Source organism: Triticum aestivum, chromosome 1D (genome assembly GCF_018294505.1).
Source record: "Triticum aestivum cultivar Chinese Spring chromosome 1D, IWGSC CS RefSeq v2.1, whole genome shotgun sequence".
NCBI classification, from domain to species: Eukaryota; Viridiplantae; Streptophyta; class Magnoliopsida; order Poales; family Poaceae; genus Triticum; species Triticum aestivum.
In genome coordinates this window covers 387,013,868-387,033,059 of record NC_057796.1, presented here as the reverse complement: position 1 = coordinate 387,033,059, position 19,192 = coordinate 387,013,868, and the positions used below count along the sequence as shown (strand labels likewise).

The 19,192-nt window shown below is 46.8% G+C and overlaps 2 protein-coding genes across 8 annotated transcripts; both read left to right on the top strand.

Moving 5' to 3' along the window:
* The first annotated feature begins 6,782 nt into the window (after window positions 1-6,782).
* LOC123159432 (uncharacterized) lies at window positions 6,783-9,441 on the top strand. Its single transcript, XM_044577270.1, has 2 exons — window positions 6,783-7,179; window positions 8,619-9,441. Exons 1-2 carry the CDS (start codon window positions 6,870-6,872, stop codon window positions 9,218-9,220), a joined length of 912 nt encoding a protein of 303 aa, XP_044433205.1. The 5' UTR covers window positions 6,783-6,869; the 3' UTR covers window positions 9,221-9,441.
* A 275-nt stretch (window positions 9,442-9,716) lies between these two features.
* LOC123182283 (SAC3 family protein A) lies at window positions 9,717-18,163 on the top strand. 7 transcript variants are annotated; one of them, XM_044594800.1, is made up of 14 exons: window positions 9,717-10,144; window positions 10,717-11,550; window positions 12,121-12,321; window positions 12,387-12,599; window positions 12,898-12,996; window positions 13,511-13,614; window positions 14,331-14,493; window positions 14,679-15,146; window positions 15,285-15,425; window positions 15,630-15,689; window positions 16,653-16,783; window positions 16,868-17,001; window positions 17,097-17,302; window positions 17,577-18,163. In XM_044594800.1, exons 1-14 carry the CDS (start codon window positions 10,091-10,093, stop codon window positions 17,673-17,675), a joined length of 2,907 nt encoding a protein of 968 aa, XP_044450735.1. In that variant the 5' UTR covers window positions 9,717-10,090; the 3' UTR covers window positions 17,676-18,163. The 7 variants fall into 7 exon arrangements, with proteins under 7 accessions (XP_044450735.1, XP_044450739.1, XP_044450737.1 ...); XM_044594802.1 differs by having other exon boundaries at window positions 9,718-10,144; window positions 12,399-12,599; window positions 14,328-14,493; XM_044594799.1 differs by having other exon boundaries at window positions 9,718-10,144; window positions 14,328-14,493.
* Window positions 18,164-19,192: the final 1,029 nt, after the last annotated feature.

Sequence of the window (19,192 nt, the reverse complement as noted above, 5' to 3'; positions counted from 1 at the left end):
AACTAACACGAGACTAGCAATAGTAATCGAGGTGACGTGGCATCATTAGCAGAGGTTCACTGTAGCTTAATTATCCGAGCGTCACAATTCTCCTCCACTACAAGAAATCTCTTCCCGAGATTTTAAGAGGTGGGGCAAGGGGGAAAGATCTGGTTACGAAATTCTAACGTGTCTTCTCGGTCTTGGTTACTCTTCTCGAAGAGGTTAATCCATGTCGTTGATGTCTTCAATTCTCTATTTCAGGTCATCATGATGAAGTCGGCATCCTCTTTGTTTTTTGGGGGGCGGACTCCATCGTACTTACGAAAGAATAAGGGGGAATTCCGGAAGAATGGACCTCTGTAAGGTTGACTATCTGGTAGATAACATCGGGGAAGGTGGCGGAAAGTAACTCTCGAATTGAAACCTTAGAAAATATCGAGAGCAAGGTAAGAAGGTATCATGAGAAGTTTCGAGCGGGCAGGCAATCGTTCGGTGCCTGAAACAGGGCGTGACAGGGGTTCCAAGGAACGGGAATAAGTATTGTATCTGATACCAGAATTGATGATCCTCTCCAAAGGTGGCTCGTGAATTACATACGAAGCCACACGTGAGGAATAAATTTGGAAACAGGGGGGTGTACAGGAGAGTCAGGTTTTGATCCTGTGAAACTGTGGGTTATGGGCCCACCATGTGGGTTAAAATAGGGAAGGGCGTTGACATCTTGCATGGTCACGATAGCAAGGCATGTCAAAGAATAACCGGTCAGTTATGTTGGCTGCATCGTTGGTACCAAGGGCGAGGGACGAAGAAAACCATTTTCCTGCTCATTGAAACAAGGCGGACCAATAGGCAAAGTTCTCGTCCATCGGTGGTTATCGAATGTCATCAACAATAGTAACACGGTCTTACTGACAAGGTTGTACAACAGGGTGTTTACATAAGCAACGAATCATTACTGCTTAGATCATATAAACCACGAGAAAGGTTAAACAAGACAACGGAAAGGAAAATGTGATTATCAGATCGAACAGAACAATGGAAAGGAAAATGTGTTTAAACACATATTTCAAGGGTATATCCTTCCCAAGGACAAGCAGAGCATGATATCCATGACAGCCGGCGATCATCTGGACTGAAGGGGCTCTCCGGGAGAAAGTGTTTTCGAGAACCTAAAGTTAGATTTTAGAAAATCATTTAACCCGAATAGAAGAGAGATCAGAATCCCAGAGTATAGACGAGGAATAAAAGATAATACCACCCAATGGCGACGTGGGCCCATGGGCCGCACATCCATGTTAGTAAAAGTTTGTAAAGTCTAGACTCGACTTCGGCCAAGGAGTGTGGAAGGGGGATTCCTACAGGCAGTCGGCTCTGATATCAACTTGTGACACCCCTGATTCAATCGTACACTAATCATACACGCAAACGTGTACGATCAAGATTAGGGACTCACGGGAAGATATCACAACACAACTCTAAAAATAAAATAAGTCATACAAGCATCATAATACAAGCCAAGGGCCTCGAGGGCTCGAATACAAGTGCTCGATCATAGACGAGTCAGCGGAAGCAACAATATCTGAGTACAGACATAAGTTAAACAAGTTGCCATAAGATGGCTAGCACAAACTGGGATACAGATCGAAAGAGGCGCAGGCCTCCTGCCTGGGATCCTCCTAAACTACTCCTGGTCGTCGTTAGCGGCCTGCACATAGTAGTAGGCACCTCCGGTGTAGTAGGAGTCATCGTCGACGGTGGCGTCTGGCTCCTGGGCTCCAGCATCTGGTTGCGACAACCAGGTAGAATGGAAAGGGGGAAAAGAGGGAGAAAAGCAACCATGAGTACTCATCCAATGTACTCGCAAGCAAGGATCTACACTACATATGCATGGGTCTATGTGTAAAGAGGCAATATCGGTGGACTAAACTGCAGAATGCCAGAATAAGAGGGGGATAGCTAGTCCTGTCGAAGACTACGCTTCTGGCAGCCTCCATCTTGCAGCATGTAGAAGAGAGTAGATGATAAGTTCACCAAGTATCATCGCACAGCATAAATCCTACCCGGCGATCCCCTCCTCGTCGCCCTGTGAGAGAGTGATCACTGGGTTGTATCTGGCACTTGAAAGGGTGTGTTTTATTAAGTATCCGGTTCTAGTTGTCATAAGGTCAAGGTACAACTCCGGGTCGCCTGTTACCGTGGACACGGCTATTCGAATAGATCAACTTCCCTGCAGGGGTGCACCACATTACCCAACACGCTCGATCCCATTTGGCCGGACACACTTTCCTGGGTCATGCCGGCCTCGGAAGATCAACACGTCGCAGCCCCACCTAGGCACAACAGAGAGGTCAGCACGCCGGTCTAAATCCTATGGCGCAGGGTCTGGGCCCATCGCCCTTTGCACACCTGCACGTTGTGAACGCGGCCTGAAGCAGACCTAGCCCCCCTTAATACAAGCGTAGGCTTACGGTCCAATCCGGCGCGTGCCGCTCAGTCGCTGACGTCAAGAAGGCTTCGGCTGATACCACGGCGTCGAGTGCCCATAACTGTTCCCGTGTAGTTGGTTAGTGCGTATAGGCCAGTGGCCAGACTCAGATCAAATACCAAGATCTCGTTAAGCGTGTTAACTGAAGTATCCGCGAACGCCGACCAGGGCTAGGCCCTCCTATCTCCTAGGTGGTCTCAACCTGCCCTGTCGCTCCACCACAAAGTAACAGTCGGGGGCCGTCGGGAACCCAGGCCCACCTCTACCGGGATGGAGCCACCTGCACCTTCAGCCCCCATCACCGAATAGTATCATAAGTAATGTAACAGTATAAAGTATATAGCATATGCCCGTGATCACCTCCCGAAGTGATCACGGCCCAGTAGTATAGCATGGCAGACGGATAAGAGTGTAGGGCCACTGATGGAACACTAGCATCCTATACTAAGCATTAGGATAGAAGGTAAAGGTAACAACCGTAGCAACAATGACAGGCTATGCAGCAGAATAGGATTAACCGAAAGCAGTAACATGCTACACTACTCTAATGCAAGCAATAGAGAGAAGGAATAGGCGATATCTGGTGATCAGGGGGGCTTGCCTGGTTGCTCTGGCAAGAAGGAGGGGTCGTCTTCGATGTAGTCGAACATACGGACATCGGCAGCGGTCTCAGAGTCTACCGGAAATAAGTAACGGAAGGGGGACACAATAAATAACAGAGCAATCAAATGAATCACAAAGCAAGATGCGGCAATACGTTGTGCTAGAGGTGACCTAACGTAGGGACAGGTGATACCGGTGAAGGGGGGAAACATCCGGGATATTATCCCCGGTGTTTTACGTTTTCAGACAGATGAACTGGAGGGAGAAAGTTGCGTGTTCGCTATGATAGGGATGTGTGGTGGACGAACGGGCTGCGTATTCGGATTCGTCTCGTCGTTCTGAGCAACTTTCATGTATAACACTTTTTCATCCGAGTTACGGTTTATTTTCTATGATTTATCAAAGTTTTAACCATTTTCTAAAATTATTATTAATTCGTAAATAAAGATTAAATGCTATGGGTACCCAGCTCTGTGTACACAGAGGATGACAAGTGGGCCAGGGGGTCCCAGTTGACCAGTCAACATTTGGCTGGTCAACAGGGGGGTGGGGCCCTCTGTCATAGTCTCGTTAGCTAATTAACAATTAATTAGGGTAGTTAACTAAGTTGATTAAGTTAATTAATTAACATACTAATTAATTAAATATATTTTTATTATTTATTTTATTTCTAAAACTTTTCTCTTTTTTAAGAGGAGGGGCCCCAGCTGCCTGTGGCACAGAAGGCCACTCGAGCGGGCATAAGAGATGCGGGCGGTTACGGGCGCTGCCCCGGGCGGAGGCCGAACGCACCCGGGTGCGGGACGACGCCGGCAGGGAGCCACCAGCAGGCGCGCGGGCCAGCCAGAGCTGCCCCGGCAGCGGCGAGCAGAGGGGGCGGCGCGGCAAGCGACGGCCGCCGCGCGAAGCAGCAGCACGCGAGCAGCGGCGCGAGCCGGGTGCGCAGGTCAGGCGAAGGCGGGGCGTAGGCAGCGGCAGGCTGCAGCAGCGCTTGCGGGGCGGGGCGCCGGTCGGGGTTCAGGGACGGGCAGCGCGTGCGGGCCAGCGGCGGGCGCGGAGCGCTGGGCGCGGCGGAGGAGGAGCAATACGGCGGCCGCGGGCGCAGCGCGTGCAGGCGCCATGTACGGGCGCGGGCGGGACAGGGCCACGGTGAGCGGGACGAGCGCGAGCGAGCTCGCGAGCGTGTGGTGGAGGCAAGGACGCCGAGAAGGGCCACGACGAGCGCGACGCGTTCAACACGAGGGGAGAGAGGGAGCACGGGGCGGTGCTCACGTTCGATGTAGGGAAGGGGCGGCGTGGCTCGATGGCGTCCGGCGAGGAGGAGGATGGGGACGAGCGACGGCGGGGAGGAGATTCGGTGAGGAAGCGGTCCGGCGAGGCGGCTTTGGGCGACGACGAGGTTCAGCGGCGTCGGGGCGTCGAAGTCGGCGTCGATGTAGCGGCGGGGCGCCGGCGTGAGGCTGGTCGGAGGCGCGACAGTCGTGGTGCGGGAGAGGTCCGATACGGCGAGGACGGCGACTCCTGCTTGCTGCTCGGTGGAGGTCCAGGGGCGACGAGGTGGAGTAGGAGCGAACGAAGGGAGGAGAGGCTGCAAGGGGGGTCAGTGCTCGGGCTCGGGCTTCAGGCGCCTCGTCTCTGGTCTCGGTGTGCGGCGGCGCGGGAGGGAGTGGGGAGAATCGAGGAAGAGTGGGGTGGTTAGGGTTTCTGGGAAGTGAGGGAGGCCTATGTAGGCCAAAGGCGTGGCCGGCCTGGCTGGTCCATGGCCCAGTTGGGCCAAGGGGATCCATTGGAGGGAGAGGGGAGTCTTTGTCTCATCTTTATTTGTTTCGTCTTTTCTTTTATTTCTCTTTTGTTTTTAATTTTATATTTTAAACTACTTAGTTTTACAAATACCTTAGTTGCACCTAAATTAGTATTAACAAATATGCCACCACCACAATTAACTTGGCACCTAAAATAAAAATAGTTTGTAATTGTTTATTATTTTAAAAGCTTTTAAATAATTGGTTTTGTTACTGTTTTGTTCATTTTAGAGTTTTAAACACTTTTATAAAAGTGGGGTTGCTCCACCAACATTTAGTATGGATTATATGCCACAAACCGAACATTTTAGTTTCAATGTTTGAAAACTTTTACCGTTTAACTTGATTTTGAATCAGTTTCGAACTAATGCGAGACTAGCAATAGTAATTGAGGTGACGTGGCATCATGAGCAGAGGTTCACTGTAGCTTAATTATCCGGGCATCACGCTAGGCTCAAAGCAAGGCCCATAGCCAGAAGGAAACATAAAGGTGTGGATAGCTACACAAACAAAGTTTCAAACACATCGCATCATAGCCCCCATGAAGTACGGCAGCACAAACAAGACGAAAAACCAGGAGGGAGAGGATGGCATGAGAAGAAGAAAACGTCCGCAGCAGATGCCTCACAGCCGCGCGCCCAGAGAGCAGAACTTCAAACTTGTCCAGCTTCAATCCTCCTCACACAGGGGAGCCATCCATGAGCCACCAAGAGCACCTCTTCTGCCACCTTTCCCACCTGCCTCACTTCTGCTGTCATCATTTTTTCTTTCATTTTTTTCCTGCAAAATCAACCAATCATGAAGACATTTCAGAAAGAAATTCACGGGTACACAAGGATCATCAACCTTGTTATTATCAAATACCACATTCCATAGAGTCAAGCAGATTGTAGTTATTCCTACCATCACCAAACCTCTCTCATCTTTGTTAAATTTTTTAACGCAAGGGCCCATAACTTGTTCTATAGCTGGCCAAATGGGACGTGCCAACCAGGCCGGTCCGCGAGCACGCCCGGCACGGCCCGCCATGGGCCATGCATGGCACGCGCTAAACGGGTCGGGCCCGGCATGCGGCATGCCCTAGGCCGTGCTTGGGCTGCTAGGCTGAGCACGCGGGCCGGCACGGCACAACCCGATTATCTTATTATTTTTTACTTTTTATGTACTCTCTATATGGCCCAACAGGTAAAAATAGGCTAAAAAACGCCCTAGTGCGCCAAATAGCAGGCATACTAGTGGGCCTGGCCTGCCGGTGGGCCGTCCTGATTAGCAGCTTGGCTGTGCCTGGGCTACAAGCTGCAGCATGCGAGCCGGCATGACACGACCCGTATAATAATCATGCCTTGGCGGGGTGGGCCATGCCAGACATGATTAGGATGGGCCGGGCCGGCCCGTTTGGCCAACTATGACTTGTTCTAGTCTATCAGGAATGCCTAACAAATTAAAGGCACATTTCAAAACATTCCACATCATACAAGCTACCGAACAAGTAAAAAGAAAAGATGATTAACGCAGTTTCATTCCGGAGAGCTTAAGTTTGGGTGTTGATACTGTACGTGTACTTATATTGTACGCACGCTCACGCTTGGTGTCACAAAAACATTTTTAAAAAGTTCACAATCACGACAATTTTTTTTTTTTGAAAAAATCACAACAGTGTTTGAATTCGAAAAAAAGGAGAAAACGCGTAACCCCCACGAGCTGCCGCCCAACAGCCCAAATATTTGGAGCTCGCGCCTGACCTGACGAAATTTGCGACCCACCGCGCCACTCACCGATCGGCACCGCCCGCCAGGTCATCGATCCGCGGCAACTCTCCCTCGGATCGCCGTCCTGACCATCCGATCAATCCGCATCGAACGGCAGGCACATGCCTCCTCCCACCCCTCGCCTCCTTTAAAATCCCCTTCCCCCCTTCTCGCAAATCACAGCAACCCATCACCACCCCTCCCCCCAATCCCACTCGCGCAGCAGCTCCAAGAGGATCGTCGGCGACCATGTCCGGCCGCGGCAAGGGAGGCAAGGGGCTCGGCAAGGGCGGCGCGAAGCGCCACAGGAAGGTGCTGCGCGACAACATCCAGGGCATCACCAAGCCGGCCATCCGGCGCCTGGCGAGGAGGGGCGGCGTGAAGCGCATCTCCGGCCTCATCTACGAGGAGACCCGCGGCGTGCTCAAGATCTTCCTCGAGAACGTCATCCGCGACGCCGTCACCTACACCGAGCACGCACGCCGGAAGACCGTCACCGCCATGGACGTCGTGTACGCGCTCAAGCGCCAGGGCCGCACCCTCTACGGCTTCGGCGGCTAGGCCGCTGGCCCCCGCCAGACGGTCGTCAGTCTTCGTCGCCACCTGCAGATTCCGATGTGTTAGTCCGCCCGTTCCTAGTAGTGTTGCGCTCAAGAAATCTCAGATGGAAACCGCCTTGTTTCCCCATTTCCTCTGTATGTTTAGCTGAATCATGGAATTATGTAATGAAGATGTTTGCATCCAGAGTTCGAACTGAAACCTGCATCCCTTGTCTTGAATTCTGTGCAAATGCTGCGTTCCTCTCCTTTTTTGTGAAAGTTCGTGCGAGATTGGTCTGAGGATGTCGCATTTCAGATGAACAAATTGGCGGCGCAAATCAGGATATCGTTCAGTTAAATCCAGGAGCACCATTTCCTCTGATTTATTTGCAGCACTCTGTTCCGTAACCAGCTTATCAGTAGAACGATCCTTTTAGTTTTGCTAATTTTACAGTGCTTAGGAGTGACACAACATCTCGAATCATGGGAACATGAGGACCTCGTGTGCTTTACGGCAGTATGCTTAGATCCAATAGTAACAGTAGGTGTCATGTCACTGTACGAATGCTTCTTTCACGACATTTCAGATAAAAAGGGGCGCATTGTAGCGACCTACTTATGATTTGTGAATCATATAATCCTAAAAACAAATAATCTTGAGGATTACTGATCTTTTGGCTCAAGGGTCCTGTGAATTGTTTACCAATTTCCAGAACAGCTCAAATAACAACTCGAATAAAGGAATAATAATATTCTCTTGAGAACACATAATACAGATTGCAAATTCATCATTCCGTCAGAACAGTAATGGGCTTTGAAAAACAATTTACGTAAGGAAGTCTGCTCCTTACTGGCATGTAAACTTCAGGAACGCCTATTATGAAACTGAATAATTGACACGACTGAACAGAAACGTGGTGCAAACAGTCTGAAGATAGGATACAAGCATACGCCAAAGTACACAACAAAAAGACCTGTTAAAAACTACTCCCTCCGTTTCAAAATAGATGACCCGACTTTATACTAAATTTGTACTAAAGTTAGTACAAACTTGAGTCATCTATTTTGGAACGGAGGGAGCATGTGTACACCGGTGCAGAAAAGAAATGGAAAATCCCTAGTATCAAGTATGGGCAGCAGGATGGCTGAAGTAACATAGAGATAGATATGACAAGTTCCTCCCCAAAGCTTCTGGAAGTATGAAGTTCTTGGTGCTGCATTTAAAGAGAAAGAAGCACAGGATTCAGTATCCCTCTAATCACTGGTGTCGGTTGACACCAACGATTTCTGAAAATCCTTCACTCACTCAATCTAATCGCCGTGATTTTTCGAAAATGCCATCGACAATCTGCTGCCAAGAGCCACTGTTAGACTGACACACTGCGTTGCCGTTTCATTTTTCGCGCCGCTGCGCACATGCACCACAGAGCGAATCTGAATTCGCACCAATGAAACGCAGGCAGCGCGGCAACGCGCGGAAAGGTTTCGAGCTGGCGCGTCACTGAACGAAAATTTTCAGGCGCACCCCGCCAATCTACCGCGCCGAGCCTCCCGCCACGTCACGGATCCGCGGCATCCACACCCGGATCGCGGCCTCGACCTCCCCAATTCCGTGGCACGCATCGCCTTCCTCCCGCCCCTTTTAATCCCCTTCCCCGCTTCCCCCAAGTCGCAACACCACAAGCCACCACCGCTCCTCGACCTTCATCCGCTCTCTCAGCTCGAACCAAGGCGAGTTCGTCGGCGACCATGTCTGGGCGCGGCAAGGGAGGCAAGGGTCTCGGCAAGGGCGGCGCCAAGCGCCACCGGAAGGTGCTGCGCGACAACATCCAGGGCATCACCAAGCCGGCCATCCGGCGCCTGGCTCGGAGAGGCGGCGTGAAGCGCATCTCGGGGCTCATCTACGAGGAGACCCGCGGCGTGCTCAAGATCTTCCTCGAGAACGTCATCCGCGACGCCGTCACCTACACGGAGCACGCCCGCCGCAAGACCGTCACCGCCATGGACGTCGTCTACGCGCTCAAGCGCCAGGGCCGCACCCTCTACGGCTTCGGCGGCTAGGCGTCCACCTTCGTCCGCAGCTCGTCGCCGCCTCGTCGTCAGTCAACAACTCCGCCCCGCTGTGGCCCCGGGCGCGAGGAAACTGCCATGTCTTATGTTCAGTAGCTGTAGCCGGAACAATGTCACCTGTTCCCCCATTTGTCTATCGCAGAATCTCTCTAGTTACCTTGTAGCTCCATGAGCCCAGTTGTGAAATCGAATATATCGTCTTCCCGTGCAAATGCCGTGAGCTCGTCGAGATGTTAGTATGATTTACAGTCCGTTCTTGATTGAATTCCTGCGGCTCTCTGAATCTCCCCACAGCTCTCTGTTAACTGAATCTCTGGAGAGTTGTTTCTCCGAAGAAGGCAGAGTTGCTTTTTTTTTTGAGGGTTATGCAGAGTTGCTAATAGTAGCTGGGCTCAAATAGAGCAGGCTGCAGGCCCATCTAGCGGCCGAGGCCCACGGCCCGTTCACGCAGGCGTCGCGGTTATTCATTCCGTCTCCGGCACGTTCTCCTCTCCTCCGTCTCCGACGAACTCGTTACGACACCCAGCCAAACCGCGACGCAACGCACCCGAAAAGGGCAACCAACAAAGTTCGCTGCTCCTTTCTCCCGCATCTCGCTTTCTGCGTCCTCCTCTTCCCACCCTCGCTTTCTGCATCGCCGCTTCCGCCCCAGAAATTATCCCCTGAATCCCGCCCGCTCGATTTCCCCCTGAATCCTCCCCGCCGAACCAACCCGTTGACCCGATCTCTCCGTGTTTTTTTTCCAATTCAATTCAATTCAATTCGTCCGCCGCCGATTCTCCTCTGTTCGTCGTCTCTGACGGCGCGGCGGCGGCGGCGGTTGGTTGACCTTGTCGCCGCTAGGGTTCGGGCTCGGGGACGATGGCCAGCCACGGGGCTGCACCGGCCGCTGGATCCGACTCCACGCGCGTCGAGGTATACCGCGTGACTCGCCTATTAATTTCTATTTTAGTATGTTTCAGAGAAAGTATTAGGGATGGTTTGGTTCCTGCCATAAGCTCCGTGCATTGGCCTGTTCTTATCTGTTTGTCCTGGGTCCGCTGTAACCAATTCGTAGCTATGGCAATCACGGCAGTTGTAGAGGGTTCTGCCTTGTGATATGCGCTGTGCAATTAATTGCGTGCATAAGATGTGCTCCAACTAAGTTGATGATTCTGGCTTGGAAAATAAAATGATTCTACCTCATTCGATTAACTCATGCAAGTGTTGTTTTGTCGTGTTTTGTGCCAATTTCCCCCTTACATGAGGTTATTCAATGGCCTCGCTGCAGTATAGTGTGTATAAGCACGTCGTAGGCTGGTGCTACTTAATCAGTTAATCTTAATTTCACCAATGCTGCGATGCAGAACTAAAACATTTAATACCCCCCGCAAAACTGAACTTGCCTTTTAGATTTAACGCCGCACTGAGGATAACCCTTTTGTAGTTGGTCATGGTGCATATTAGAATCTATCTGAATGATGATTAATTTTCTTTGCTAATGGCAGGTCAGCGGCACAGGCCAGACAAACCAGCCTGCTTATCCGCCTTTAGTTTCTGGGGATCATTCATGGTCCTCTACGACTGGCGCAGCAGCAGCAGGTTCGTGGAACTATCCAGTGGCCAATCAAAGTCAAGACGCAGTATACTATGATCCACAAAGGGATGTATCGGTTTCAGGAGATAATCAAAATGTGGCAAGCAGTGCGCCTCCTGCTGTACAGTCGACTATGGGCTTGACAAATGCGAGTCATTCTCATGTGCCTTACTCAAGTTCACTTCAGCATGGCTACAATCCTGCAGAATATGCAAACTATTACTATAACTACCCACAAGCAACAAATAGTTGTTCTGTGCAGCAAGGAGGAGCAAACCAACATTCAGGTGCAGCTTATCAGCCTCTTACTTCATTTCAGAATTCTGGGTCTTACGTTGATCCTACAAGTAACACATATTACAATGCTGGTGGTCACCAGACTGCGCCAGGATATGCAACCACCAACTATTATTATCAGACTGACACTCGTAACGATGGAAGCTCAGGAAACAATTATGCCCAGTCATACCAGAACTACCCATCCTCCGATACCAATGCAGCCCAAAGTTCCAGTACAGTGCCTGCCAATTCTTTCTCATATCAGCAACAGTACAACCAGTGGCCATATTATTACAATCACTCTGTGCCAACTCCTGCTGGCAATCCAGTTGCTGGGAGCAGCAACATAGATAATACAGTCGTTAACACCACTTCTGGTTACTCTTATCCTAGTACGGAGCCACCTCCGCCGGGTACTACGCCATGGAAAAGTAATTCAAGCGCTTCTGTTGCACCTCCTGTACAGGTATGTTGCTTCCTTTCACTGTAAATTGTTAGTTACCGTATATAGCTTTTTCCATCAGACTCTGTCAATTGTTTCTCACAAGTTTTAGTCTGTCTAACTATGTTATTCTGGACAATGATTTCTCATAAGCTTTAGTTTGTCTAGCCTTGTTTGTTACTCTGGAAACAAAAAATGGCTCCACCTGTTTTATTGGGACTTAAAAAAAAGGTGGTTAAAGGGGGAAGTTCCCTCCATTACCTGTATGTTGTTAGGTAGAAACGAGACACCCTGCGGACTGAATGCGAGTGGGTGAGCTTACAACCGTGCACTCTTGCCAACCGAGCACTTGCTCGGTTCTCAATTCTATTGGGACTATTGCACCGCCCCTTCCATTTTTTATAAAATGTCCCTTCCTTTTTGAGAGTTTTGTTGTCTGTAGGTCTTTAGGGCCTTTGGCATGCTATTTTTGAACCCCTTGAAGTGCGAGTTGATAAATAATAGTAGCATGGCATGTGAATTGCAGCATGTTATTTGCATTTTTTCCATCATGGTAAGAGAATTGCTTTTCACCTAAGTTTTACTACTGTACAGGCTCCAAGCGTTCCAGAACCTCAAAATCAATACGTCCAACAAGCGCAACTAACTCCAGGGTTCCAAAACCAGTATGCCTATCAGGCACCAGGTGTCCCAATGTCTCAGAACTATTACGCCAACCAGGCACCAGCATACCCACAAAACAATATGAATGTGAATCAAGTACCTTTGAACAACCATGGTGATCAACAGAAGAGTGTAGGTTCAAAAGGTTTAAGCTCAAATATTTTCTCAATCAACCATGTTTTCTGATAAACCTTCAGCCAAATATGCAGGGTTCTTTGACGACAGGTATTTTCAGTAGCGAAAACAAAACACAGATTCCAACCATTCCTCGAATTGCTCCAGGTTTCTCTATGGTAATTCCAAAGAGTGAGAAGAAAACTGTAGGTGCTGATTTGGCAAAGAAACCTGCCTATGTTAGTGTTTCTGTGCCCAAGAACGATGTCAAAGCAGTTCAACATGGTTCAGACGCTGTAATTTTCTCCTCTCCCTTTTTTTGTTGTTGTTAGTACCTGTTATGGGCTTAGGTCTTTGTTTTTGAATCACAAGGTAAGTTATTATCATATGAAGGCCTAAAGTCCATCTTAATTGGTTAATCCCGACCGTCTTACTTGAATTTGTTCAGTGTTGATGGAAGTGCACTGGTTCATCATTTTTTAAATCAGGATAATGAAATAATGCTGTAAATCTTATGTTTATAACTGGACAACTGCGGTAGGTCATATTTCGTGGTATTCATAGTCACCAACTTTTTTTTCATCCCATGTTTAGAAATCCCTCCCTTTTTCGCTGCGTAATTATGCCACGAGGAATCTTAGCCGTTGCAAGGATGAGGCCCAGAGGGCTGCTTGCCAAAGTATGATACAACAGGTGAAGTCTCTTTTATTGGCTTTTGTTAGTTTCCACAATTTGTAAAAGTTGCCATCATTTTATCAATGTCAGTCGGTTGGGATAGTTATCTGCCTACACGCCTGTAATAATAAACCAATGCCTACTCGAGCATTGATGCTATTAAATTAGGACCTTAACTTTCCTAGGTTGCAACAAAAAGTAGTTCTTTTTTTTAAGCTCATCTAAGGACTTGCATTGTACATGCCCTTAGCCATAACAGAGTTGATGTGCTATCCACCCTATATTAATGATATATGCATAATGAAATTGGCATGTTTGATGTCTCAATGACTACATATGCTGCTGTTCACAGGCAAATGCCTGATGTCAGTCCTGTAAAGTTGCTTCAGTTACTGGGCATCTGATTGAATACCGTGTTTCATTTTTTTTCCTTTATTGATTCTCTTGCTTCTGCTACATCATTTGAATGGTTGAAATTGTTTGGTTGGTTTTGTCATATCAGTTTCTCTCTTCTCTTTATGTTTGTTTTCAGATCACAAGCAAAGCTATTAGCAATGGAACCCTCCTTACTAAGAACTGGGACACTGAACCGCTCATTCCTTTGCCAGAGAATCTTTTGACCATGACCGAAACAAGGTCTGTGCTTCTCTTAGATGCCCACCCCTGCCAATAAATAAAGTCTGTAAGGTGACAATGCAGTGTTGTTGAGACCTAAATGCATTAGGTAGGGCAATATTGTGGTCTGTTGCTTTGGATTTTTGTATACCATACTGCTGTGCTTTGCACACCTCTATAATGATTGCATTTTTCCGATCACACTATTTCCATATTTTGGTATCATCTTGGATTGACACCCTAGAGAAGTGCTGTAAACAGTAAACTAAGAAAATACCAGAGCATTTCATTATTTTATTAATTGTTTAATGACCACTAGATGAGCTTCGGCACTCTTGGACATTTCTAACACTGATAATTCAAGCAACTGTACAGTGGAGCCAGGGAAGTATCACTTGGTTAATAACCATGAAAATCTAACCTTGTCTGATTGTGAATCATATTGGTCCTAATGGCTAATGGAATAAAAGAGAAGATAAACAGATTATGATACATCTCAAGGGTTTACTGGAAATCATTTCCTTAACTGCCAAAGGGTATCCATGCAAGATTAGTTGTCTTATAATTTATGTGCTTGGTAAACGGCAAGCCATCTAGTTCCATTAGTTGCACCATATACATGTTGTACAATTGTAATTAGGGTCCCTTCATTTGACTTGAGAAAATTAAGCCTTCTTTCTGTTTCTGCGGTTCGCAGGATCATAGAATTCTGATACTTTTTTTGTCCTCTACAGCAGTGCAAGCAATTCAAGTTCCTTGCCAAACTCTACCCCTAGAAGACGTTTGAAAAGTAGGTGGGAGCCTGTTCCGGAGGAAAAGGTTACTGAAAAGGTGGAGCCACTAGCAAAACCATTGATGAATGGGAACACCCACAATAATTTAAAAGCCCAAAACAGGATGGTGAGAACTGGCATTTTGCTCTTGTTAAAATTTTGTTATCAAACAGAACGTACAGAACAAATTCTGCACTGTTACCTGAAGCCTTTAATTTCCAAACTGTCATTTTCGATTTATGCATTATCACATGCTTATATTTATGCTTTAGTGAGCTCTTTCTCTGAAATACTTAATTACCTTTTATGCAGGGTGATAGTTGGAATTTAGGGAAGTCTCTCCAGTCTCCACATGCACCTTCAAACAAAATCACCCACCGGCTTTCAAAGAAGCAAAAGATGGGTAGTTATTCAAGTGTGGTACAAAATGGAGACAATTCAAGTGATAGTGACAAGGAGAAGGATCTGACCAAATATTACGCCAATGCATCTGCATTAGCAAATTCACCAGAGGAAAAGAAACGCAGGGAGCACAGATCTAAGCGTTTTGAGAAGAGTAAGGATTCATCATCAAAATCAAGAAATTCTGCAGTGAATAAAGGTGCCGTGGCTCATATACATACAAGAAGACCTATTTCAGCTCTTGTTACTGGAAGTTATAAAGATGGCAGCAGCTTGGCTGTCGAGGATATGGATTGGGATGCACTGACAGTCAAGGGAACATGTCAGGAAATTGAGAAACGATATCTACGCCTCACATCAGCGCCTGATCCTTCCACGGTAATATCACTCACTAATTGTCTTCCATAACTCTAAACCGAAAAGCATTCATAGCATCAGTGCAACATTGTTATTTCTAGCTGGCACTCTATCCTTTCTACTGTTAGTTTGCTTATATTCTGTATATGCTCTTTGCAGGTAAGACCAGAACATGTCTTGGAGAAGGCGCTTTCCATGGTTGAAACATCTCAAAAGAATTATCTTTACAAGTGTGATCAACTGAAATCTATTCGCCAAGATCTTACGGTTCAGAGGATCCAGAATGAACTGACTGTGAAGGTAGTCTTGATTCTTCATGGCATCCAGTTGCTTGGAACTGTGGACATTATTATATCAGCAACTTGAGAAATGCACAATGTCTACCATACTCGATATATTAGTTATTTCCTGCAGTCGACCAAAAGAAAATATTTGTTAATGTTCTGCACTAGGAAATAAGTTAAGCAATCCGGTGTTTTGTAACCTTCAGATTTCTTATTTCAGGTTTATGAAACTCATGCGCGTTTAGCATTGCAAGCTGGTGATCTAGCTGAATTTAACCAGGTCAGTTTGTGTCGTCTTATCTGAATATTTTGAAGTATCAAACAATGGTGCACATGTTCTGTTTGCTAGCCATTGCAACCTACTTTGTATATAGTGTTGTACGGAACGTCCAAGAAGGGTTTTGCTTTCCTATTAGTAGCAATCAGAATTCAGAAGTTCCTTTTACACTTTCTTACAGCTAGTATAGTTATCAGGTTCCATCTAGGATGTGTTTGTTTCAAGTTTTTTTGGTCGGTACCTGATTACAACGCTATCCTGAACCGTTACCAATGTTTGGTTCAGATCGGCTGGAATCAAATACCGTGTAATCTGATTACGGTCCTATATAAAACCGATTACACCCACCCCTGAGTGTAAACTGATCCTCGATCCGCTTTTATCGCTTACGTTCCCTTCCTCTTCTTCCTCGACATCTCCATCTTATCGACACAGCCTCATCCACCATCGAGCCATTGCCAGATCTATGCACTCTTTGCATCGGCTTCGCTCTCTGCATGCAGCCCCATTGCCGAGCCGCCGCCGCCGCAGGGCCACTGATGTGCCACCGCTGCCCCAGCGCCGCCCCCGCTATAGCCGGAGCGCCGCCGGAGACGCCGCTAATCAGGCGACACAAATCCTGATTGCAGTTATTTTCTCGTGTTCGATCGCCTGTCTCCTCTGCGTTCCCTTCCCGTTACCGGCGTGAACCAAACAAAATGAGCAAAAGTCGCATGACAGCCCAAATACGGTGTAACCTCATTATGTTACCATTTCCGTTAACGGTGCCTAAACCAAACACTTCCCTAGTGTATGCTTTACCCTCTCACAAAAAGGAAAAAATATTGTTTTCTGGAAATGCTACTGGTTCAGGAATACTTATTGGCGTTAGAACTTGTTGATGTGGCTTTGTAATGTTCATATTTGTAATTCAACTGATGCATGGGTGACATAATTTAAACTATTTCTACGTGCAACTTTTTTCAGTGCCAGTCACAACTGAAGAGGCTATATAGAGAGGGAAACAATGGTTGTTATTTTGAATTCTCTGCCTACAATTTGCTCTGCGTCATGCTACACTCTAATAACAAACGAGACCTGCTGTCATCAATGGCAAGGTATCATTTTGTGAACAGTACCATATAGCAAACCTATTTAGTTCATAATAAGTGGACTAAATTTGATATATACATTATTTTCAGCTTATCAAAAGAAGCCAAACAAGATGGAGCTGTCAAGCATGCCCTTGCAGTTCATGCTGCTGTTTCATCTGGCAATTATGTGATATTTTTCAAATTATACAAGCAGGGGCCCAACTTGAACTCTTGCCTCATGGGTAAAGGGCAATTACCACCTTCCATGTTAATTCAATGCACTTCTGTTTCCATAAGAGATTTTGATGATGTCTGTATCTCTCCTCTTCATCAACAGATCTATATGTGGAGAGGATGCGTTTCGAGGCTATAAAATGTATGTCTAGATCATATCGCCCCACAGTACCTGTGGGGTATGTTGCACAGGTTTTGGGATTCTTGCCGAATGGGGATGACAGATCGGAAGAATGTGAAATATGGTTAAAAGCACATGGTGCTGTTCTTTCAGTGGATAACGGTGGAGAATTGCAGATAGACACAAAGGTAATGATCTCTCTCTGGACAATGTAATACATACCTTAATGCTATTCCTCCAAGGTATGTATCACTTCAGTTATGCAAAGTTGGATTATTGTCTTGTCATCGTGTGCACGGGGGGTTATCTATAACAGACTTGCAAAGTTGGATTATTGTCTTGTCATAGTGCTGAAATATTGCTAACCCTGCATGTTTTAGCAAATGTAAACTATTGGTTTAATCTATTTTGATGTTCTAATCCTGCATGTTTTTCCCGGCATTACGTTCCATTGCTCCACAGGCTTCTTCTAGTACGCTTTTCATGCCGGAGCCAGAGAATGCAGTTGCACATGGTGATGCGTCACTTGCAGTTAACGACTTCTTTGCACGTACATCGTAGAAGGTGTACACTCATCGGCGTGTTGGTGCATATGGAGGATGCATTGCACGTGCTCGGATGAGAATACGCTGTTATGTGCGACGGGAACATGAAATGGATCAGCTCAAGAAGCCCAAGAGTGCTTCTTTGCCTAGAAGGTTGGAGCAAGGATAGAAAGCCACACGGGACTATGGGCATGTGCACTCGATGGCTGCAGTTGCACAGCTCCGGTGAGCTGCCGCGAGGCAAATTCGGAGTATTGACCAACACTAGCGACGGCTACCTGCTGACAGCCACATTTATCTGTCGGGCCGCTCTCTGAGCGAAATGTTACAGAAACCTCATATTTGTTTGTAAAAGTTTTAGAGCTACTATAATTTTGTGTTTGTATCAGGCAATTTATACACTAGATGTAGGGGAAAAGATAGAAACAAGAATTCGGAAATTTATTTGTAAAACAGACACAGCCAGTCCTCTTAATTTATGAAAACATCTCTTCCTTTTGCCAACGGAACCTGTTGAATGTTGATGAAGTTTCGGACATGTTGGTAAATTCTGCTGAAGCTACTGGACTGCGATACAACACGTACGGTGCTGCTGCCGCTTAGAAAATGAATAGTTTGGTGGAGCATCAAAGCTCAAAAGGCGCAGCAGAACAAGAACAGGAAGATCCTAGACCTGAGGTGTTGGCGTTTGTTGGTAACCACAGGCCTAATTGCCGGCACCCAACCTATGTTTACTCACTGCCTTCATTTAGGAGTGCCTTTTTAGGGCAGTGTGGCTGGCTCCTTCTCTCATTCACCACACGAACAGTAAAATAAATAAATATACTACTGCCTCCGTCCGGAAATACTTGTCATCAAAATGAATAAAAGAGGATGTATCTAGATGTATATTAGTTCTAGATACATCTCTCTTAATCCATTTTGATGACAAGTATTTTCGGACGGAGGGAGTACTATTTTTTTTTTTACCTTTTTTGCATGGAAGATGTTCCATAAATTTGTCTTTTTTGTAGAGAGCTACTCAGATGTTCAAACAAGCTGAAACATCTTCCATGCCATTTTTTTTAATTGTTTTGATTTTACTGTTCATGGTGGGTGTAGATGAACTCTGAATGATCCATGCACTGGTATCATCTTTCGATTTCTGAAATGTATGTAGTTTCCGGTTAGAACTGGATCATTCAGAGCTCACCGACGGAATGCCATGTCGATGTCGGTATCCTCCTCCCTTTCCATGCACTGCACTGTCCCCTCAAAACTTTTATTTATGTTCATGCTTGTTTTAAGCCGTTAGGTGCTTGGATCATTGGAACAGAAAACGGGAAAAGCTGGACAGTGATGCATTACCAAACAAAGTTGTGTACCATGCGCTAGACATGCCCAACTGGAACCAGTAATGTGTGTGCCTTGCTTCATTTTAGTTTCCACGAGGGTCTCAAACAATGCCCAATCACAAGGCATTTCAGAAATGCAAATCTGTAAATAGCATTACACCTATCCAGAAGATGTTTCAGGGCACTGAAAAAGGGACTG